The sequence below is a fragment of the Hemicordylus capensis genome, chromosome 3 (genome assembly GCF_027244095.1).
Source record: "Hemicordylus capensis ecotype Gifberg chromosome 3, rHemCap1.1.pri, whole genome shotgun sequence".
Lineage (NCBI taxonomy): Eukaryota > Metazoa > Chordata > Lepidosauria > Squamata > Cordylidae > Hemicordylus > Hemicordylus capensis.
This window is the reverse complement of record NC_069659.1, coordinates 287,794,230-287,818,205: the sequence shown is the minus strand read 5'-3', so window position 1 is coordinate 287,818,205 and position 23,976 is coordinate 287,794,230. Positions and strand designations below refer to the sequence as shown.

Sequence of the window (23,976 nt, the reverse complement as noted above, 5' to 3'; positions counted from 1 at the left end):
GGGGTGGCGGCAACCCTATTTCTGGGCCGTTTGTGGAGCTCCCCCCCCTCCCGCTCTCTCTCCTAGTCAGTGGAGGCTCCCTCCTGCCCGCCCCCTCCACGAATTTGTCCAGGAGCCAGAATTCAGGGGCGGCTGCCAAGATAAAAAGGCTGGGACGGACGGGACGAGCTCCAGAGAGAAGTGAGGACGGGGCGGAGGGTCCCGAGGAGGTCGCGCCGGTCCCGAAGTGGCTCTTCTCGACTCGCCCTCGCTGCCAGGCACAGAGCCGCCCGCGGTCCCTTTCGAGCAGCAGGATCCTGCGCCCTTGGCCCCACTCTGCCCAGACCCACAAGCGCGCTCCTGCAGCCGTCCTTCGCCCACTGCTGCCAACAGCCCCCTCCTCATCCTGCTCCCCCTTTAGTGCTGCTGCCGCCTGGGTTGGTGACCCATTTTCCCCTCGGCCGGCAGGTGAGTAATGTTGGGGGGGGGCGCGCGGCGGGCTCTGAAACTGGCAAGCCCTGTTAGGGTTGGCGGTTGTAGGGGCGCCTCGGCATTTTCTGGCTGGTGATCCCCGCTGTGTCCCCTGGAATAAGAGTGTGCGGGCGGGAAAGAGCTGCTGCCGCTTGTGTTGACGCTGCTGCACCCCCCCCCCCGTGGGCAAACGCAGTTGTGTGGGTCGCGGGTCCCCACCAGCTGCAAGTGAAATGCCGCTCCAGCTGGGGAGAGGGGCTCGCTCTGGGGAATAAAGTTGGCACCGGGGAGGCTCTCAGGTAACGCGTTCCAACAAGTGAGCTCTCTGCATGCTCGGAGCGATCAGGTGTCCAGACGGAAAGACTGACCCCCGCCCCGCTTCTCCCCACCCCCCACCCCCGGAGGACCCGAGGCAGCAGCGCCTAAATATAGAAAAGCAAAGAGACAAATAAACACCGCACCCCAGGGATCTGGCGCAGGATTCTAGAGAAAATTACAAGTCACCATCCCCTGTCTGTGGGTGGTTAGGATGTGACACTGTGCCTTGGCTGAACCTGCCTTCGCTGTTTGCACCCACCCACCCATCCACATCTGCCCGACGTCACCCGTGTCTGTTGATCTGTCCACCAGGCTCTTTTCGGGGGCCGGCCGATTCGAGTCGAATTGTGTAGGTTCAGCGTGCTCCGCTCTCCCAAGGGGCAAGCCTCGGTATCTTTCTAATGTACTATACCCAGTGGCTTCCGTGCAGCTAGAAACAACAACCATAAATACTCCATCCATCGGGCTGGTTGGCTGACTCTACTACAGTCTTCTACTTGTCGGCCTGTCGCCAAAAGTGGAAACACTCAAGAGATGTTGGATCCTGCGAGAGGATATGTGATCTTGTGGCAGAGTGGGGGGTGCGTGGGGGTGGAGGCAGGAAGTGGTCTGTTTAGGATTTACATGTAATGTCCACCGCAACCCAACCCACCTGGTGCCCTAGCTGCTTGCTTGCTTGCTTGATTTATTTATCAATCACATTTGTACACCACCCCAAACTTTCATCTCTGGGTGTTTAACAATAGCATATAACAAGTTAAAAACATATACAAAAACTTAAAACAATTTAACAATTTAAAAATAAACCAGAGATTAAAACCCCCAAAATTTAGGAAGCTGAGAAAGCTTGGGCGAAAAGATGGGTTTTCAGCTGATTTTTGAAAATTGCCAGAGATGGGGGAGGATCATATCTCAGCAGGGAGCACATTCCACAATCTCGGGGCAGCAACCCTCGGTCCATCTCTGTGTAGCCACCAAACGAGTTGGCAGTAACTGGAGACAGACCTCCTCAGATGACCTCAATGGGCGGTGGGGTTCGTAGTGAAGAAGACACTCTCTTAAATACCCAGGACCTAAGCCGTTTAGGGCTTTATAAGTTATAACTAGCACTTTGTATTTTGTCTGGAAACCTATTGGCAGCCAGTGTAGTTCCATCAGTGAAGGTGTAATGTGGTCTCTCCGAGATGACCCAGAGACCAACCTGGCTGCCTCATTGTAAACCAACTGAAGTGTCCAGACTATGTACAAAGGCAGCCAGCCCCACGTAGAGCGCATTACAGAAGTCAAGTCTGGAGGTCACCAACAGATGTACCACTGTTTTGAGGTCACTGATCTCGAGAAACGGGCGCAGCTGGCTTATCAGCCAAAGCTGATAGAAAGCCCTGTCCTGTAACTTCCGGCTGGTATGCAGTGAATGTGGTGTAGTGGTTAGACTGGGACTTGAGAGACCCAGGTTCAAATTCCCACACAGCCATGAAACTCATTGGGTGAATTAGGACCAGTCACTCTCTCTGTGTGTGTCAGGCTATCCTATCTTGGAGGGCTGTTGTGAGGACAAAGTGCAGGCATGGCGGGACATACACTGTCCTCAGTTCCTGGGAAGAAGGGTGGGGTTAACATGTAGTATTGTGATGCTGCAGGGCACAAAAAGTCCAAAAGGAGTGAATCAGCTCTAAAAAGAGGGAGCTTTAAAGGGTGCATCCTTCCCAGTGCATGATGGGGCAAGTCAGCTCCCAAAGCAGGAAATTTAAACTCCCTGCTTTTGGAGTGGACTCAGAGCAAGTCTGGGCCACACACCAGTTGAGAAATGCTAGTATAGACACATCAGCTTCCGAAGGGGAGGGCAAGGGGAGGAGCAGCTGCAGCCCCCGCCCCTTGCATTGAGCCAGTATTAACATTGGACACAACCTGTTGTGTTTTGATCTCTATTTACATACTCTGTACGTAAATATCTTTTATATTTTGTGCACACACACCCCATTCAGAAAAAGTATTGTGGGTGCCCATGTAGAGACCACACACGTCCCTGGTTGCATATGAATCGGAGACTACATGTGTGGGCACTGTAAGAGATTGCCTCTTAGGGGATGAGGCCACTCTGGGAAGAGCAGAAGGTTCCCAGTTCCCTCCTTGGCATCTCCAAGACAGAGTTGAGAGAGATTCCTGCCTGCAACAACCTTGGAGAAGCCACTGCCAGTCTGTGTAGACAATACTGAGCTAGATGGACCAAGGGTCTGACTCTGTATATGGCAGCTTTCTATGCTCCTATGTTACTAGCTGGACTGATGGTCTGATGAGTAGGAGGCAGCTGCCTAAAAAGACGCGATACTCTTAGAGTAACCCTCCAACCCTACACTTGTTTACTCAAAAGCAAAGCCCACTGATTGCAATGGGGCTCATTCCCCAGGACGTGTGCTTAGAACTGCCCCCTTAATCGGGTTCCCTGTGTTCCTCAGGTACCGCTGTCATCCTTGGGCCAACGATGCTGACTCTTACTTGTCTTCTCCTGGGATGCTTGGCAGTGCCCAGCTGGGCACAGCGTGCAAAGATTCAGCTGAGGCTGGTGGGGCCCAGGAGCCAAGCAGGCGAAGGGCGGCTGGAAGTGCTGTACAACGGGCAGTGGGGCACAGTGTGCGACGACGACTTCAGCATCCATGCAGCAGGGGTTGCCTGCAGGGAGCTGGGCTATGAGGAGGCGGTGAACTGGGACCACAGTGCCAAGCACGGGCCAGGCAATGGTAAGGAAGGGCTGGGATGGAGGACCATAGCAATGCATGAGGTTGGGCTCTACGTAAGGCAGCTCTCACCAAATCTGAGCCCTGGGAACTTGCTCTCCGTGATAGAACTAAGTCTGGGAACTTGTAGGACTAAGTACTCTGTGCATGTCTAGAGTGCATTTCCCTTGAAGATGTTCCATCGGGGGCCTGCACCTGGTGATTGCTGCTCATGCCATGCATGCAGATCGTGGGTCAGAGACAGGGTGGCCCAAAGGATTGCAGCACCTGAGACAAGATGCCCAATGTTGCCCTGCCCCACAACCTTCATGGGACTCAACTCCCTTTCAAACTGACGGTTGCAAGCAAGTTATGCAGGGGGCAGGGAGGGAGGGAGGCGGACAGCAGCCTCTTCTCTCCTCCTGCTTACAAATTTTGCAAGGAGTGTGAGGGGAGAAGGGCTCACTGCAAAGCGTGCAAGGGTTAGATCCAAAGAGCTGCTCCAATGGTGGTGGTGGTGGTGAGTGTCTCACCTCTTGCCTCATGAAAGAGCCACCCCAGTCAGGGATTTCCCAATCAGAAGTGTTGCTTCCAGGCAGGTTTCAGCCTCAGCATCCCTCCCTCTTCTTGTAAACTGACCATTGAGGTGACGGCAGCAATACTCTCTGTGGGCAGGCGATAACCTACTTACATCATCACCAAAACAACCAGCAGTGTAGGGGAGTCTGTCTGGCACATCTCGGCACCAAGGGACACCATTCACAGTAGGGCAAGTGTGTTTCCTGCAGTCTCGTAGAGGGGACTCCCTACTATGGGTTTGTTTCAGCTCTCTTTACTGCTCCCTGGCACCTGGTGCTTTGCCAAGGGTACAAAGCTGCCACCCTGGAGTGGCATCAAAGGAACATAAATGAGCCTTTAGGAAACATGTTTGTGTAGTACTCCCAATGGCACATCCATCTTCAGTGTAAATCTCCATCTTGAATGTGGACTATTCAGGTCAAGAGGCCATGAAAGCCCCTATAAACGATGAGTCAGGCCACTTGACATCCCGTTACCTTCCTTTTACCATCCATCCTGTCCCCCAGTTCCGCAAGTATCTTCTGCAGGCTCAGAATGATTGCTCTAATTTGAGCCCCACGGATTTCTCTACCTTCCTCCAATGCCCAGTCAAATCAACGATTAAATGCAATCTTCATCTTAATATCAGTTGCTTTGGTTGGTTTCTCAAAATGTAACCTGTCCATGTTACGTGCATGCTGATACAGGCATGCAAAGGTTTGCCCTCCAGTCTAGCTGGGGCCGTGTGACTTTCTTCCCTAAGAAAACAGCAGACTCTTGGGGGGCAAGTGGGCCATTAGAGCAGTTCATGGGAAAGAATGGTTGGCCCTCCTAGTTGTAACGCTGTTGTGTCTGCAGGCCCCATCTGGCTGGACAACCTGCGTTGCTCAGGCACAGAGAGTTCCCTGGCTGAATGTGACTCCAATGGCTGGGGTGTGACTGACTGCAACCACAATGAGGACAGTAGCGTGGTGTGTTCAGGTCTGCGCCAACCGAACTCTGTGACTGCACGCCTCCAGCTCCAGGTGAGGGCCCCTCATTGCATTCTGTACCTGTTTTGTCCCCATATTCATCTGATGTTGATGATCCGGATCAGGAGTGCAGATTCCAAGGCAAAGAGTTGTGGTGTGCAAGGAAAAGGCAGTGGAGTGGAAGCAGGAATATTAATAGTTTAATGAAATAGCTATTATGTGCAGAGAGGCAAGTGCAGAGGCAAGTGCTTTTCAATGCTCTTGCTGCTGGCTGTTTGTTAGCCGTGGTCCTGCCTCTACCCCAGAACTGGAATGCAAATTTCTAAAGCCCCATTCAAAAGCTGGCCTGGATCGAGGAATGGGTTAGCAAAAAATACCACACTAACCTGAGGCTCTTCAGCTGTTGCTTGAATACACTTCCATCATTCATTCATCTATCCTATTTACAGACCACCTGATATGTATACCTCTAGGTAGGATTTTAAAATACAGGAACCATAAAGACAGCGGGGGGGGGGGAGTGGAGGACAATTAAAACAATTTTTACAGAATAAAAGCAATTCAAATATTTTTAAACTGTTTTAATTAAAAGCCTGAGAAAACAGGTGTATCTTAAGGGCGTTTTTAAAGGCAGCCAGAGATGGAGAAGCTCTTATTGTGACAGAGAGTGCATTTCAAAGTACTGAGGCAACCACAGAGAAGGCTCGGTCCTGAGCCACCACCAGATGAGGTGGAGGCAACCATAACTGGACCTCCCAGATGATCTTAACTGATGGTAGGGTTCATGACAGAGGAGGTGCTCTCTTAAATACGCTGGACCCAAGCCAGGGGCGTAGCAAGGTTGGAGTGGGCCCAGAGACGAGGTTTTAAAATGGGTCCCCAGCCCCTCCAAGTCCAGGGCCTCCGCACACCCCAGGCCCCCAAGGATTTAAGTCTGATATTCCAAAATAAGCGTGCTGCCTGGAAATACATTTCACTGAATGCACATACACACACTTCACAATATATAATGATATACATTGAATACTATATACAGTGGTCCCTCGACTTACGAAGATAATCTGATCCGAACGCACGTTCGTAGGTCGGAATTTTCGTAAGTCGAAAAGCGCATCCACGGAGGTCCGGAACACTCGTAAATTGAGGAAACCGCATCTAAAAATTCGTAGGTCGAGGAAGCCGCATCTAAACCGGCAACGACTTCCGGTATTTTTTGTCGTTCGTATGTCGAAACCTTTGGATGTCGAGTGCTTCGTAAGTCGAGGGACCACTGTATTTGTGCTACTTTTAATGCCTAGAACACACTAGAAACACTAATTATTAAAATGGGCCCCTCGCTGCAGATTAGCAAAGGAGACTGTCAACCATGTCTAGGTATGTTTTCTCAGAATTCTGAACAAATTCAGTCAAGTTTGATTCCAGGAGGTTTTTCACAGGGGGCTGTTAAAGCCCTTTAACACACCTCGTCTCCTCCTCTGGAATGATGGAAGTGCTGCATTCACAGGTGGGCCAGATTGACCCTGAAGTCCCTGCAAGTTATTGGGGAGCAGTTCACACACAAGAAAAATAAAATAAAATAAAATAAAAGCACAACATATGCATCACAGTTCTCACTCAGACCTTCTGGGTTGCAAAACAACTTGAACATAAGCACATTTATGAATGAATGAATAAATAGATCAGAGACTTCTCAGTCTCCCCCTCCCCATATCAAAGCCCTATGGCAAGCAGATCCCTATATATGGGTGGGGGTGGGGTAACCGCAAAAATGAATTCACATTCTACCTGATGCTGGCTGGCCTGGGCAGAGGGTCTGCTGCAGTGGTGGCTACTCTGGCTGCCTCCTTCCTTCCTTCTTGGGGCCTGCTGGCCTACTCGAGTTCAGGCTTCACTGAGGCCTACAGGGGCTGAGGGGCCTTGGGGCTGGGCAGGGGGCCATGGAGAGTCATGTGAGGTGTCTCTGGGGGGCCCCTCCAGGCAGTGGGGCCCCCAGACAACTGTCTCCCCTTGCCTAATGGTAGTTCCGCCCATGACCCAAGCTGTTGAGGGCTTTCTAGGTAATAACCAGTGCTTTGTAGTTTGCTTGGAAACATATTGGCAACCAGTGCAGTTTTTTAAAAAATTGGTGTTCTATGATCTCTTCAGGTTCTCCCAGAGATCAGTCTGGCAGCTGCATTCTGTACCAATTGTAGTTTCTGGACTAAGTATAAAGGCAGTCCTATGCAGAGCGTATTACAGAGCGTATTACAGTAGTCAAGCCTGGAGGTTATTACCAACACATGTACCACTGTTTCAAGGCTGTTTTACTCCAGAAATCCCATCACTGTGACTGGAGATTATGAGAGCTGTAGTCCAAAAAGCTGGAGAGTCTTTGGTTAACCACCCTTGATCTGGAGCTTGATTATTGTTTCAGTTTTGAATGTGGGGTATTTAACCTTATTGTTGTGCACCAGCTTGAGTGCCTTTAAATAGAAAGGTGGTATATAGCTTCTGTTACAAATAAAGATACAAGTGGAGCTTAGAGCCCAAACATATCTAAGAAGTAGGTTCCTCTGAGCATAATGGGACTTACTCCCAAGTAAGTGGGCATAAGATTGCAGCCTTAATTTGGAACGGGGCTCACTGGGACTTGACCCTTGAATGTGCCTGGCTTTCTTTCTGTGTCTTAAGGGAGAGAGAGAGAGAGCATGAGAGGGCCCTTTCCTTACCAGCTCTTTCTAGCAATTAGCCCAGCCCATCACCTAGAGAAGCTAAGTTGGAGGCCACCAACTTTACTTTACTTTCCCTGTACCCCAGTCCAAGCCAAGAGTAACCAAACCCTTTCCAGTTCCAGACAGGTAGCCATGTTAATCCCTTAGTGAAAAAACAGCCACGGCTTTTGTGGCCTTTAAAGAGTAACAAATATGTTGTAGCATAAGCTTTCTTAGACTAAAGCCCATCGACAGAAATCTGAAGTGATATCCTCAGTTGGGGATTTCTTTAGATCAGGCCTGCTCAATCCCCCCTCCCCCAGCTGTTTTTAGACTACAGCTCCCATGATTCTCAGGCACAGTGGCCAATAGACAGGGGTTATGGGAGTTGTAGCCACCTAATGGTGCAGCGGGGAAGTAACTTGCCTAGGGAGCAAGAGGTTGCCACTTTGAATCCCCGCTGGTATGTTTCCCGGACTATGGGAAACACCTATATCGGGCAGCAGCGATATAGGAAGATCCTGAAAGGCATCATCTCATACTGCGCAGGAGATGGCAATGGTAAACCCCTCCTGTATTCTACCAAAGAAAAACCACAGGGCTCTGTGGTCACCAGGAGTTGACACTGACTCGAGGGCACAACTTTACCTTTATGGGAGTTGTAGGCCAACATCTGCAGGAGGGCCAAAGCTGAGCAGCCCCTGCTTTGGATCCACGAAGTGGGCTCTGACTTCTCCTACAATAGATGTGTTCAGGGTGCCCAAGAAGACCTCTGTTTTTCAAGCTAGCCTCAGCTTGCTCTCTCCTGCCATCTCATGCCTGAGGCACATTCCACGGCAGAAGAAGTCGGTGGGTCCCTTAGCCCTGTTCCCTGACCTCCGGGCCTCTGCTGATGGATGTAGCCACACATCCCTTCTTTCTCTTGGGCAGGGCTCCAAAGTGGAAGAGGTGCGGATCAAGCCGATACTGGCCCGGGCCAAGTTAAGTTCCCCCATCACAGAAGGTGCTGTGGAAGTGAAACTCCAAGGACGCTGGCGCCAGGTGTGTGACGCTGGCTGGACTCGCAACAACACACGAGTGCTGTGCGGGATGCTGGGCTTCCCCCGTGAAGGACGGGTTGCCACAGGGTTCTACAGGTAAGAACGGGAGCGAGTGGGGAGGCGGGGCTCACGGGTTCTGTACATGCAGAACGTCACATTGCCATACGTGACGTGTTACTGGGAAAGTGATGGGTCCCCACGTGGGATCAAATCCCATGTGAATATATGCTTGAAGGTGCAGCAGGCAATGTACACATGCGCGGACGTAATGCGGTGCAATGTGTATGCCAAAAGGCATCGGTGTATATAGATAGATACTGAGGCACAATGCCCGCTCTGTGTCTCGCCTCAAGGTTTGTTTTTTTGTTTCTCACGAGGGACTGTCCAGTTCCTGTGGCTTTGTGGGCTCTGTTGCCCCTTCACATCCTGGTAGTCCCCATGTGCCTCTTCTGCTGCTGTTCCTCTTCGACACCCCACCCACCATTCTCTCTATAAATACAGCCTTGCAATAAGTAGGTGTGGGTGCCAGGGCTGTCTCACCATGGGGATCAGCCAAACCACAGTGGGGTAATTACAGAGAAGACTGGGCTGGTCCAGGCAGCTCCTCATGGAGAAGCAGAACCTGCTGTTTCTGGCTCTGGGCCTGCATCTCAGTCCTGTTGGACTTGCAATTGAGCTTTAGCCCCTAGATCAACACATTTCTTGCAGCCAAAGTGGACCATGGCCCATCTTCCCTGGTCTCAAGCGGGCAAGGATTTAGGCAATGATGCCAACAGCCTTGGGATGTCCTTTCTACACGAGGACAATTCGTCCCTTCCTATGGGCAGACCAGGCTGCTGGCACACTCGTAGCACTGGCTTGCCGGATACTTTAAAAAAAGCTAAGCCATAATTGTTGTGGCTGTAGAATTTCCTTGTAGGAGCATCAGTGCAGGTTCTAAGGATTGCAGTGGTGATGAGGGTGGAGGAAGTGGTATGAGCTAGTTGCCATATTTAGTGCTCTCACGCCTCCCAGAGGGGGAAAAATAGGAGCAGAGAAGGAGGCCTTTTTAAAAGGAAAATTCAGAACTGCACAATAGCATGCTATTCCTGTAAATAGCATACACCACTACAACACATGCTTATATATTTCCTGTGTCTGTACACTTTGTTGCCTAGAGTCACATTCCATGGCATTTAGAAGCCTACGTCAAATGGGAGCAAATCCTCAGAACTGGGCATCTGACAGCATTATTGCAGAGGAGGGTTATATTCATTACTGAAGAGTCTGCAGGGAGTATTTTTGGGAGGGGGAGGAGCACTGGGTAAACTTGATCAGGGTCTGGGTGCTAGAGGAGACTGGCGGACTCACTTTCCTTTTCTCATTGTTCTCAGTCACTTTTGACACCATCTAACATAATACAATTTTTGCGTGACTTAACTGCACAAATGTTCTTTTAGAATGGCACTTTTTAATCTTGGGGGAGGGGGCGGGGAGCAGGGGTGTAGCAAGGTTGGAGTGGGCCCAGAGACAAGATTTTAAAATGGGTCCCCCTCACTGAAGCTCAGTGTGTGTGTGTGTGTGTGTGTGTGTGTGTGTGTGTGTGTGTGTATATATATATATATATATATATATATATATATATATATATTTGTATCTCACCTATGTGCCACAACAGAAAATCTTCCTAATTTTTTTTTTAAGGTTTTGTAAATTGTAGACGATGCAAGTCATTTAATGGTACTAGAGAAAGACATGCTGTTCTGGTAGCTCCAGGTCTTAACACTCACATCCATTTCAGAGGATGAATACAACTGAAGGAAGCCCGGGCGGGTGCATGGCTGGGGGAGTCAGTCATGTGACTTGCCTCTGGGGGTCCCCCAAGGCAGTGGGCCCCCAGACAACTGTCTCCCCTTGCCCTATTATAGTTACGCCCCTGGCGGGGGGGACTGCATGTCTTGAAAAGCTGCACATTTTTAAAAGCCCTGGGCTAGAGTGGCGGAGGACCATTGCTCCACTGGGTATGCGAATTTGTTTAAATAATTGTTCAGAATGTTGGATGATGAGTTCTTCACATGAACCTCACAACAAAATTCCGGAACCAAAAAGGACCTTTGGATCCATACAGAACCAGCCCAGTAGCAACTGGGGTCCATACAGAACCAGCCTGGTAGTAGTCATGCACTAAGTAGTGTTTCTCACGGCCACTCCACACATGCACCCATTGATATTTGGCCTTCTAACCTTTCAGGAAGCTCTGGAACCAGAAGCTGAAGGATCCAAGGTCCAGGTGAGGAGCTAGTTTGCCTTCTGAGTTTTGCATTGTAAGACTCAAAATCTGCGGAGAGAAGATTTGGGCTGCTAGGAAAGAGGAGGGGCATTCTGGCTAGAGGGCAGGATGGACAGGGCTGGAGCTGAAGGTGGGAACACTGCCTCTTAGGGGATTCCTCACCAAATGTGTAGCATTGCACTTGGAGGTTCAGGCTGGGAGGGGTCTGACACAGATCAGAGGCAAAATGAGAGGTGGGTGATAGGAATTGAGGCACTACCCCCATTCTCGACTCCGGCCATGATTACTCCTGATGGAGCTCTGCAGTGAGTTCTCCAAGCCCAAAGAAGATTGCCAGCAGGAAGGTTATCTGAGAACAGGGCTACCTACTTCTCCATCACCTCTTGTTGTTTAGCTTAAAAAGCCTGAGTGAGAAGAACACCTTCTGGATCCACCGGATCAACTGCCTCGGCACAGAGTCCCACCTAGGTGAATGCAAGTTGCATGTGGCCCCACCAGCTCAGAAACAATCTGCCTGTCCCCGTGGCATGCATGCCCTGGTCAGCTGTACACCAGGCCCTGAATTCCAGCGCAGCAAAGGCAAGCTGCCTACGCATTCCAAGCCCCAAAAGGTAAGTAGGAGACAACACATGTTCCATAAAGTCAGGGTTTGTTCCAGATGTCCTGGGAAGTAGGAGAGGAGAGCTGGTCTTGCAGTGTAGTGAGCATGAATTGTCCCCTTTGCTAAGCAGATCCACCTTGGTTTGCATTTGGATGGGTGACTACATGTGATCGCTGTCTACTGTAAGATATTCCGCTGAGGAGATGGGCCTGTAGATCAGTGGTAGAGCATCTGTTTGCATGCAGAAAGTCCCAGGTTTATTCCCTGGCGTCTCCAGGTAGGGCTGGGAGAGACTCCAGCATGTAACCTTGGAGAGCTGCTACCAGTCTGTGTAGACAATACTGAGCTAGTTGGACCAATGGTCTGACTCGGTATACAGCAGCTTCCAATGTTCTTAGGCCAGAAGTGTTCGTCTCGAGGGCAGGAGCAATGGTTGTCTGGTGGAACGCCAGAATCTGCTAGCCATAGCACTGCTGGGGCAAAGACAAGGTGGTGTTTTTCATGTTCCTCTCCAATTCTCGCTTTCAGAAAGAGGTGCGGTCTCTTGGTCTTTAAATACACACACACACACACACACACACAGAGAGAGACAGCCACAATGCCTGCTTCTTTGCCTGTACTATCTCATCCTCTCTCCACTCCTGCAGGAAGCCAAGGTGCGCCTCCGAGCAGGTGCACAGGTAGGCGAGGGGCGTGTGGAAGTGCTGCTGGATGGCCAGTGGGGCACGGTGTGTGATGAGGGCTGGGACCTGCCTGCTGCCAGCGTGGTGTGTCGACAGCTGGGATACGGTACAGCACGAGAAGCTCTTCTTGGGGCCCAGCTGGGCCAAGGTGAGTGGAAGCCAGGATTATATGAGAGGGCTGAAGCAGAATCTCAGGACCTGACAATTCATGTGGGGAAGGGAAGACAGGAAAATAAAGGTCTAGTTCACACAGTCTAGGTTTGAATATAGGTTTCATGTGGGTTACTAACATTAATGTGATTGTGCGAACTCGCATCAAGGCGGGAATCTCAGATTAATCTCGGGCCATAAACCACCTTGACATGGGTTCACACAATCACGCTCATGTTGATAACCCATATGAAACCTAGATCCGGATGGATGTGTGAACCAGGTCAAAGGGACCCATTGTGGGCAGGATGCTCTTCATTTCGGAACATAACACATTGCTCCTTGGAATCACCCAGCTTGATGGGAGCAAATGAGAGCCACAACGCTTGACAGAGGCCCCTGCCATTCTCTCTGGGGCATATCTGGCGTTGGGAAAGGGAGTGTGGATTTGGGGTGAAAAAACTCAAATCACAAGACTTCCGGGCAGGTGGGCAGTTTGCAGCCGGAGGCAAAGGACAACATGATGCCCATGGACCCAATCCCAGACTGAAGGTGGGCACTCAGTATTCTCAGGCTATGCTGCCAAGGGAATGGCACCATGAACACACTCTGACTGTGCCATCAAACAAGGCAGTGATGGCAGGGCCGTTCCTAACCCAAGTCAGTAGTGTGGGGAGGGTGAATAGGTGATCCCCAGTGGGGCAAGGAATGGTGGCAGAAGTGGGCTGTGAGGTGGCACCTGTGATGGTGGGAGCCCAGCATTTGCCAGCCCCTGCTGCCCTCCCCACACCCCAAGGTGACTGCTTTGTTGAAGAACAGCCTCTCCCTCTCTCACAACACTAGAACCAGGGGTCAGCCCATGAAACTGAAGGTCGGGTAATTTAGGACCGACAAGAGGAAGTACTTTTTCACACAGCGCATAATTAATCTCTGGAATGCTTTGCCATGGGATGTGGTGATGAGCACCAGCTTGGATGGCTTTAAAAGGGACCTAAACAAATTCATGGTGGACAGGTATATCAGTTGCTACTAGTCTGGTAGCTGTGGGCCACCTCCAGCCTCAGAGGCATGATGCCTCTCAATACCAGTTGCAGGGGAGCAACCGCAGGAGAGAGGGCATGCACATACCTCTTGCCTGTGGGCTCCCCAGAGGCATCTGGTGGATCACTGTGTGAAACAGGATGCTGGACTAGATAATCCTTGGGCCTGATCCAGCAGGGCTGTTCTTATGCTTCTGAGGGAAGGTGCAGAAGCAGGGGAGGGGCAGAGTCAGGCAGAACCAAAGTTGGGGCAAGGCTACCAATGTAGGCAGGAAAGAGAGAGAGAACCATAGTACTGGTGGCAGTGGCAATGTACAATCTGGTAACTGTCCGCCCATCTCAACTGAGTCTTCTCTTGCAGGCCTGGGTCCCATCCACTTGACCAGGGTGCGGTGCAGGGGCTATGAGCGCTCGCTGGCTGAGTGCAGCTCCCAAGAGGCACGGCAGAGTGGGTGCCAGCATGAAGCTGATGCTGCTGTTCGCTGTAACATACCTCAAATAGATGCCCAAAGCCAGGTGAGATCCAATTCCTTGGCCACTCAGCCCTATCACCACCAACCAAAAAGTGAGATGAATAATGCAGGGAGGAAACTGGGTCATCGGTCTTGGGGTAGCAAGCATGAATTGTCCCCTTAGTTTAGCAGGGTCTGCCCTGGTTTGCATTTGAATGGGGGACTATATGTGTGAGCACTCTGAGATATTCCCCTTAGGGGGTGGAGCACCTGCATTATTATATGCAGAAGGTTCCCGGTTCCCTCCCTGGCATCTCCAAGACAGGGCTGAGAGAGACTCCTGCTTGTAACAACAACAAAAACAAAATATTTATATACCACTTTTCAACAAAAGTTTCCAAAGCCGTTTACATATAAGTAAGTAAGTAAATAAGATGGCTCCCTGTCCCCAAAGGGCTCACAGTCTAAAATGAAACACAAAATAGACACCAGCAACAGTCGCTGGAGGTATTGTGCTGGGGATGAATAGGGCCAGTTACTCTCCCCCTGCTTGGAGAAGCCACTAACCTTGGAGAAGCGACTGCCAGTCTGTGTAGACAATACTGAGCTAGATGGACCAAGGGTCGGACTCAGAATATGGCAGCTTCCTATGTTCCTATGATTAAAGAGGGCCTGAGAAAGTACACCTGAACCAGAAGCTGGATGGAAAGCTGCCAGGGGCCATGCAATGCCTAGAAAGTCATGGGACACAAGTGTCATTTGGCAGGTCAACGCAAGCAGCATTATGCCCCTCACATGCCAAAGCACTCTTACCCCTGGACCTCTGGGCCAAAGTTGAGGGCTTCCACACCTCCACAGCCCTTGGGCCCCCTCAAATCTTCTTTAGTCTTTCCCAGGTGGGGTGGTCGCCCAGCCGAGCATGATGATGATGCTTAATTTGCGGGGTGGGGGGGGGCTCCAAAGGGCTTTAGGTCCAGGCTCCAAAATTACCTAGCCTCACCTCTGCTCACATGCCCATCCCAAGATCCATCTCTGGTTCTTTGGGAATTTGGGCCTTGCTTCTCACAACTTTGATGGCTGCCTGGGACGCAGGTGTGTCCAAGGTGTCATGGTTGAGTTCCTTCACTCCATTCATCCATTTCCTCTCTCTTCAGGTACGTCTGGCTGGTGGACGCAGTCCAGAGGAAGGTGTGGTGGAGATACTGATGCCCAGGGGGAACACCTTGCGCTGGGGAGCTGTCTGTGGGGAGCACTGGGGCCTCAAGGAGGCCATGGTCGTGTGCCGGCAACTGGGACTGGGCTTTGCCAGCCATGCCCTCCAGGTGAGAGCTTGTCCATGAAAGTGGATTTGGGAACATCTTGGAGCAGTCAGCTGCACTGAGAGAGGCTTGGTTTCCTTACCCAGGCTCAGAGGTGGAGCTTGAGAGGAGGAGGCGGGACTTTCCTCTTCAGACCTTCCAGAGCTGAGTGTACTCTGGGGAAGGGTTCAGTAGGAAGCACTGGAGCTCTGTCTATGGTGGGGGCTCAACGCTTTCTTCTGGGAGCTGGGAGCCCTTCCCAGGCTTCTCGTCACCTCTCTTGTCACCTTTGCTCTCTTTCCAGGAGACGTGGTACTGGAAGGGCAACGCAAATGCTACCGAGGTGGTGCTGAGTGGCGTGCGCTGCAAAGGCACAGAACTCTCCGTCCTGCAGTGCCAGCATCATGGGCCCGTGCACTGCCCAAGTGGAGGGGGCCGCTTTTCGGCAGGGGTCACCTGCACCAGCAGTGAGTAGACATCGGCACAAAACCAACACGGGGGTGCTTAGAGCAAGCACACTGGTTAGGGTGTCATGATATGGCAGCGATCTCTGGGGGAACTGTAGTCACATAAGAAGAGACTTGCTGGATCAGGCCTGGATCAGGCCCAAGGCTTATCGGGTTCAGCATCCTGTTTCTCACAGTGGCCCATCAGTTGTCTCTAGGAAGGGAGGAGAGCTAGTCTTGCAGTAGCAAGCATGAACTGTCCCCTTTGCTAAGCAGGGCCTGCCCTGGTTTGCATTTGAACGGGAGACATGTGAGCACTGTAAGATATCTCTCTCAGGGGATGGGGCCGCTCTGGGAAGAGCATCTACACACTTGCATGCAGAAGGTTCCAAGTTCCCTCCCTGGCATCTCTAAAATAGGGCTGTGAGAGAATCCTGCCTGCTACCTTGGAGAAGCCTCTGCCAGTCTGTGCAGACAGTACTGCGCTAGATGGATCAATGATCGGACTCAGTATAAGGCAGCTTCCTAAGCCCACAAATCAGGAGGTGAAGGCACGTTGCTTCCACATGACTGGTGTTCAAAGGCATCCTGCCTCTGAACCTGGAGGTAGCCTATAGCCATCAAAACTAGTAGCCACTGATAGACCTGTTCTCCAGGAATTTGTCTAAGCCCCTTTTAAAGCCACCCAAGCTGGTGGCCTTCACTGCATCCAGTGGCAGAGCATTTAACAGATTTAATTATGTGCGGTATGAAAAAAATAGTTCCTTTTGTCTGTCCTGATTTTCCTGGCAATCCGTTTCATGGGATGACCCAATTCTTGTGTTGGGAGAGAGGGAGATATGGGAGTCTTTTCTTGGGGAAATAAAGGCTGATTTGCTTCATATTATGTCAAGGTATGGGATAGCAGTAGAGAGGAATGCATGGTGAGTTTAAAGATTTTGGCCAACAGAGTGCTTTCCAGATTGCACCCTGCAACAGAGTCATGGCGGATCTCTGAACTGTGCTTCCACACTTCCTGTGTTGTGACCCCACCGTCCCTACACCGACAGCAGGGTGCCGTTCATATTTCCGGTGCCCTGTTTTGAATTTAATTGCTGTGATCTAGTGCTATGGCATCATGTAACTGGCATTAAAAGGTTGCTGTTTTTTCGGGTTGTTAGTTTCCACGAGACTGCTCCCCCTGCTGTTTACGTTTCAAATGCAATTTGCCTGAATGGAAACATTCTGCTGCTGTTGAGCAGCTAAGCTGGAAAGCGCCATGGGGCAACTTGGAGGGAGTGATGCAGCTGGATGGGGGTGTCTGAGTCCTGCAGTGCATTGCACACCCTCCCCTTCAATGGGGTAGTCCCACATCACCCATGTGGGGTTTTTGAGATGGATCATTCCTTATCCCGCCCGCACCCTCTCCCTGCAGCTGCCCCAGACCTGGTGATGAATGCCCAAGCGGTGCAGGAGACAGCTTATCTCGAGGACCGTCCACTGAGCCAGCTGTACTGTGCCCATGAGGAAGGCTGCCTTTCCGCCTCTGCAGACCGCATGGAGTGGCCCTACGGGCATCGGCGCCTGCTGCGCTTCTCCTCCCAGATCCACAACCTGGGCCGGGCTGACTTCCTACCCAAAACTGGCCGCCATGCCTGGATCTGGCACGAGTGCCACAGGTAAGCCATGCCACATGCCACCAGCGTGGTCAACATTTGAAGGATGCCGAGTCCCCCTGGTGCACCTGCTCACTTTGGAGCAGAGAAGCTGGCTGCCAGAAGATTGTTGCCAGGCCAGCAACCTCTTCCTGCTGAGGTAGAGTCTTCTCTCCCGCAAGCCCAGCTCCTTCCTCTCGCCCTGTGAGATGACACTCACGTGTCCCAAGGAGAGGCATTCTGCCCCAACAAGCTGTTTTGTGGTGGGAGCTCAGTTGGTTGCAGCGGGGAAAATAGCAACGTTCACACCGGGGTTGTCATTATGGGTAAGCGCGGCTGAAGAACTATAATAGTAGCTGAGCCGACAGCCCCGCCTCATCCTTCTGCACCATCCTGTTTCATGGATCAGCAGATTTCTCCTCCTCCCCCACTTCCACCCCCCCCAGGCAAGGGTTGTCGCTGGCCTCTCCCCAACCCCCTTCTCCTCAAGCCTTACATTTCCTGACCTACAGCAGCCTCCTGATTTCCCTTCTCCCCACAGACACTACCACAGTATTGAGGTTTTCACCCACTACGACTTATTGACAGTCAATGGCTCTAAGGTGGCTGAGGGACATAAGGCCAGCTTCTGTTTGGAGGATACCAACTGCCCAGAAGGTAAGGGGCCATTCATGGGACAGGCTCACAAAGAGCAGCGGCACAATGGGAGGAGAGCGGGTCTTGTGGTAGCAAGCATGAATAGTCCCCTGGGCTAAGCAGGTTCCACCCCTCTGGTTTGTGTTTGAATGGGAGACTACATGTGTGAGCTGATCCCTCTGAGAGGAATCCCCTTAAGATATTCCCCTTAGGGGATGGGGCCGCTCTGGGAGGGGCATCTACTTCCTTTACGGAGAAGGTTCCATGTTCCCTCCCTGGCTTCTCCAGATAGGGCTGAGAGAAACTCCTGCCTGCAATCTTGTAGAACTGCTGCCAGTCTGTGTAGACCAGGGCTGCACAGCTTTGGCCCTCCTGCAGATGTTGGACCCCAACTCCCATCATCCCTCACTTGGCCACTGTGGCTGGGGATGATGGGAGCTGTAGTCCAACAACAGCTGGAGGGCCAAAGCTGTGCAGCTCTGGTGTAGACAATACTAAGCTAGATGGACCAATGTTCTGACTCAGTATAAAGCAGCTCCCTATGTTCCACAACAAACTAGAATCCAAACCACAGCTCCCAACTACAACTCCCATCACCCCCAGCTACCATTTATTGCATAATGGGATGATGGGAGTTGTAGTGCAGCGACATCTGGAGGCCCACAGCTTGGGCATCCCTGAGTTAGACATTGCCTCTTCCTGACTCTCTGCACTAGGGCTGCACAACTTTGGTCCTCCTGCAGATGCTGGAGCCCAACTCCCATCATCCCTGACAACTGGCCACTCTGGGGCTGGGGATGATGGGAGTTGTAGTCCAAGAACAGTTGGAGGCCCAAATCTGTGCAGCCGGGCTCCATAGCACCACCCTCCCTAGAACTGCCTCTCATTACTGTGTTGCATCTTTCTAGCCAAGAGAGGTACCCAACAGCCCTGCAAGCCATGGCAGCTGGGGAGATGCAGGGCAGCACCAGTTCCTTACCACCCACCCTCTTATCCTCCATACAGGGGCGCAGCGGCGGTTTGCCTGTGCTAATTTCGGAGAGCAGGGTGTCAGTGCGGGCTGCTGGGACACCTACAGACATGACATTGATTGCCAGTGGGTGGACATCACCGACGTGCCAACGGGGAGTTACATATTCCAGGTAAGAGCGGAAAGGAGGATGGCCAGATCTGGCTGTAGGGACATTCCCTTTCCCAGATGATATGTTTGCAATGTGTGTCCTGGACCCAGGAAGGTGGATGTCACTGTCCCCTGCTGTTGGCTTCTATGGAGGCAGGGCTGGAGGAAATGGGCCAGTTCAGGCTTGAACGGCCCTGGAGTGTGAGAAAACATCTCTCTCTCTCAATCCTCTTGACCACAAGCCACTCTTCTGGGTCTCCAGCTCCCTCTCACTCCTCCCTGCTTTCCTCTCCCTTGCCAGGTGGTTGTGAATCCCAAGCACGAGGTAGCAGAGTCCGATTTCTCCAACAATGTCCTTCGCTGCCAGTGTCAGTATGATGGACACCGCATCTGGATGCACGGGTGCCATACAGGTCAGCGCTCAGCAGGCAGCCTTGGTTAGCAATGCCAAACAACGTGCTACAGTCAGGTGGCCCGTGCTGCACCGGCGCCACAGAACCACCTCCTCAGGGCCGGCTCGGCTAACAGCCCCTTTCCTCCCTCTCTCTGCTAGGTGACGCCTATGGTGCCAACATAGAATGGGATGAGGAGGCACAGCAGCGATTGTCCAGCAACCTTGTTTAAGGCAACGGCTTCCCGAGGAACTGGGGTTACCGAGGATCCCTGGAGCCAGAGTTGCTCAAGGGCCAGAGGAGCCCAACAAGGGCTGTGTCAAGGTAGCAGCAGACACTGGCTGGCGGGAGAACTCTGGTCAGCTGAAAGGTTATCGGCGTGCCTCCCTCTGCCACCATACCACCTTCTGCCTTGGGCGGGGGGGACACCTGGCGGCAGCACCACCATCCAGTCGCCCCCAGCCCTGTTGCCCCTTTGTCTGCTTATCACAGCCCAGCCTGGTCTGCTTTCTGTATTTATTGAAGCCGGCAACTAGGACAGATAGGGGGCTGAAATGAGCAGTGGGGGGGGGCGTCTCCTCCCTACCCTCCAGCCAAGAAAGTAGCATTACTAAGAAGAGATGCTGTCCTGTGGCCTCTTTGGCAGAAGGAGCGTGTGAGCAGCACAGCACAACTACCTCAACCAGCTCCACCTTCCAGAGAATTTTGTCTCAGGAGTCCAGCTCATGATTCTGGGGCCACCCCAGAGGTGCTTTCCCATCCTGGGCGTGCCAGCTGCCTGTAGGCCAAAGATCCACCCACCTGCCACTGGCACAGAGATCTCTTCCTGGGTGGGCACCAATGCCCTGCCCTGAGTCCAAGAACACCCCCCCCCCACTGTGTTTTGGACATGGATCCATGGCAGAAGACAGAGAAGCCACCCCTGCCACAGGCATAGTCCATCCTCTCCCTGCCTCAGAGAACTTGCTCACCTGTGACCCCCAACTATGATCTGCCTCGGGCTTAAATACTAAGAAGGCAGAGAACAAGGGTCTGGTACTCTCTGTGGAGTTTTTTTTGTTGTTTTTGGTGTGCAATGAACTGTGATGGGCGATAACACAGAGGGTCAACCCCCCTACAAGGTAACACACTCACCTCAGGGAGGAGTCCCATGTCCCACTCCACAAAAAGGGCTCCCTATTTCCACATTTCATGGGGATGATTCTGCCAATAAAGGCTTTTCCAACCAGACTGTGGTTTTAATGACTGAGTTGCAGAGAGAAATGAAAACACAGAGGTGGATTAAGATTGCCCTCTGGGCTTGCTCCTTCTACTTTGGATATTTTATCCTGCTTTTCAACTAAAGTTCTCACAGTGGCTTACATACAAACAAACATGGTACCCTAGCCTAAAAGAGCTCACAATATAAAAGGAAACATAAGCAACAACCACAACAATGCTGGAGCTGGAGAGGGGCAGGGGCTTTAAGTACACCCTTTAAGAGACACACAGAAGAGGGACTCACACAGGAGGAAGAAAGACGGCCCTCGTCTGTGCATCTTTTAGGCCTGTCCTCTTTTCCATATGGCAGGCCTAGCCACAGGGTCCTCATTCTTCCTTTTTAAGGCCTGGATAGTTTAACGGGGGGGGGGGGCAGCGAGTGAATATGGAGCCACACAGAACACACACAAACAACCCTCCACTTGCAATACGACTGAGGCAGCTGCTGTCCCAGAGTTAAGGGGTCCAATAGGGGCAATGTGTGCGGTCAAAGGCAGCACCTTCTTCACAGGATGCAAAAGGAAGTCCGGTTCAGCACAGGCTGGAGCAAAGTGGAGTCAGTCCCAGCTCCTTCCACGGCCGGGCTCCCTCAGGCAAGCCTGGATAAATGGCAGATGAACAGCAGCAGCAACAGCAGTCGCCACCTGCAATCCATCAGGCACTCTGGCTTGGAGGGAGCAGCCCTCAGGCCTGTGTCAAGGAAAGAAGAGGAATGGGCAGGAGTGATTTATGCCTGCCTGCAGCAAAGCCAGGACCCTGGCGGCCTTATTGATCCCCAGTACTGCAGTGAAGGTGTGCCAAGACCAAAACTCCCCCCATACCTTTCTGCCCCCACCCCCCTTGCAAACAAACTCACTAGGAATGCCTGTCCCCACTCCTGGAATGCCTGGCCCCCACAGCAGGCCAGTAAGCACCCCAAAGCCTGGCTGACATGACAAAGCTTCTCCTGGAGTCAGATCCAAGCCTGACTGTTTTCGGAGTGAACCTTGGTCTAAGGCAGGGTTTCTTAGCCTTGGGCCCCCAGATGTTGATGGACTAGAACTCCCATCATCCCCAGCCCCAATGGACATGGCTGGGGATGATGGGAGTTGTAGTCCATCAACATCTGGGGGTCCAAGGCTAAGAAACCCTGGTCTAAGCTACCACTTGGGGAACAGAGGCATTTGGTCCCTATCCTGATGGGATGGAGGAACAGCACTACAGTCTATGGCACTACTCACCTCTGAAAAGTTGCCTAGGTAAGCTTTCACAAGGACAGGTTGAAAATGATGCCTGGAAGCACAAAATAAAAGAAACACCGGGGAGAAAAGGCACGGAAACAGGGGGTGAAGAAAGTGTCCCCTCAGTGCCTCTGCAGAGCATGTCCTTTTCATCCAGCATCCTTTAGCTGCATTGTCTGATAATACAGCTTTAAAAATGCAGCTGACATTTTGGGTAAAACACCAAAGAAGTTTTCATAGCTTCTTGTCCCAGTCACTTGTCCCATTCTCCTAGCAGCTCTCAGGCTAACTCTGGACGGCTGCAGACTTTCACAGATCTGGATGCCAAGTCCCGTGCCATCGTGGCCAAAAGAGTCAGCTGCGCCCAGGGAAGCCTGGGATTGCTCTCTCTCTCTGGTCTGCATGCTGCCAGATGGAACCTTCCTAGCTGAGCAGTCTGCCCATGCCTGGCTAAAGGCTGTTATGGCACTGATATAATACACCGCAGAGCATCTGAAAGGTTAGTGATTTTGTCACAAAGCTTCTGAGTGATGAACAGCCCAGCCAAGGCCATTTTCACACCAGATGGGAGAAAACACACACAGAGAGATTTCTTCTAGTTTGGGTTTTTTCAGGCTTCCTACCTCTAGGGAAACCCTTTCCACGTCAACTTGTCTGCTAGGAATCCCCAAGCGTCTGCCATGAAACCCCTGCATGCTCCAGAGGCTTCTGGATCATGCTCCACAGAACACAACATGGTTCATGGTGGGCCTCACCATTGCCCAGCATCAGCTGAGACCACCCCCTGGAATACTCCCAGCATTCCCCTGAAATTCTGGCTTTCATGGGGCAGGTTGCTAGTGACAGGCAAATACTGTTCTTGTACTAGCTCTTTGAGCTAGAAGTATCTGGCAATGTGCATCTATGAAAGAAGCCTTAGCTAGCTTCCTTCAGCAATTTGTCTCCTTGGCAGCAGTTTTTCAGGTGGGAGAAATGTCCGTACAGCTATGCACAAGCACAGGCCTCCACCCCTCAACTCAATGCCATGCTACCCTTTTCAGATATAAAACCGAAGCGATCCACCTGGATCTCATCTCTTTCCAACCCTCCCTGCTATCTTCCTGCTGGAGGAACAGGGATCAGTACCTTGGAGCTGATCTGAAATATTCCAGGGACCACTGCTAGCGCTTGCTTCCATGCCTCTGCCTTGTTCTCACTGGCTGACATCCTATGTGGGTTTCAGGTGGTATGTAAATACGTTGGAACAAATCCTAACAAAGCGGACACATTAGTGGGGGCTGCAGAGATGCAGGAGGAGCCCTCACCCAACTCCCCTAGTCTCCAGGCACTTGTGCAAGAACACGAATACTTCTGAGCACTGCCTGCATTCTGAAAGTGTTCTTACAAAGCAGAAACATGATGCGGAGGCAAGGCCCAGCAATGCATATAATAAACAAACCACCGTTGTGTGTATTGGCTGCTCCATAACCATTGTTCTCTGGGGGGCTCTTACAGAGTGCTTCCGGAGCATGGGCAGCGCTTGGGAGTAGGAGTGCTCTTGTGGAACAGCATGAGTGCAAGAGGACTGGGGGACTTGCACAAGAGCTCATGCTCAATCCCTAGAGACCCCATGGACATGTGAGCTGTTAGCCGGGAGGATGTCGGTCAATGTCTTGTCTTCATTATTTGCCTCACCCACTGAAACTGCCCTTCACTTCACTTCTCTGTCCCTTTTGCCCCCTTGGACACCCCTTCTCTCCCACCCTCACACACATACGCCTTGCATTCTTAGCGTTGTCTTTACCACCATCACCAAGCCTTCTCTCCACGGCTCCGCCTGTCTAACCAGGCACTCTTTCTACATTTCAAACACACTGCCATTTTGCCGACCCTGAAGAAACTGGCTCCTGCTTGTACACAGCCATTTCTCCTTCCTTCCTCCACGCTCAAACTCCGTGTCTAGCCTCTCAGTCTTGATCCACTGCAGTTTGGCCTATGGCTGCCCCACACACGTTGCCCTGAAGAAGCATCATTCGTGGCCACTTAATAACCAAA

The 23,976-nt window shown here is 51.7% G+C and overlaps 1 protein-coding gene across 2 annotated transcripts; it reads left to right on the top strand.

The window, feature by feature from the left end:
• The first annotated feature begins 218 nt into the window (after positions 1–218).
• LOXL4 (lysyl oxidase like 4) lies at positions 219–20,690 on the top strand. 2 transcript variants are annotated; one of them, XM_053309526.1, is made up of 15 exons: positions 219–447; positions 3,225–3,506; positions 4,899–5,065; positions 8,632–8,837; positions 10,972–11,010; positions 11,405–11,621; positions 12,259–12,442; positions 13,846–14,000; positions 15,091–15,258; positions 15,539–15,701; positions 17,095–17,338; positions 17,856–17,971; positions 18,956–19,092; positions 19,372–19,483; positions 19,624–20,690. In XM_053309526.1, exons 2-15 carry the CDS (start codon positions 3,251–3,253, stop codon positions 19,692–19,694), a joined length of 2,235 nt encoding a protein of 744 aa, XP_053165501.1. In that variant the 5' UTR covers positions 219–447; positions 3,225–3,250; the 3' UTR covers positions 19,695–20,690. The 2 variants fall into 2 exon arrangements, with proteins under 2 accessions (XP_053165501.1, XP_053165502.1); XM_053309527.1 differs by lacking the exons at positions 219–447; positions 3,225–3,506; positions 4,899–5,065 and adding an exon at positions 6,985–7,068.
• The last annotated feature ends 3,286 nt before the right edge of the window (positions 20,691–23,976 follow it).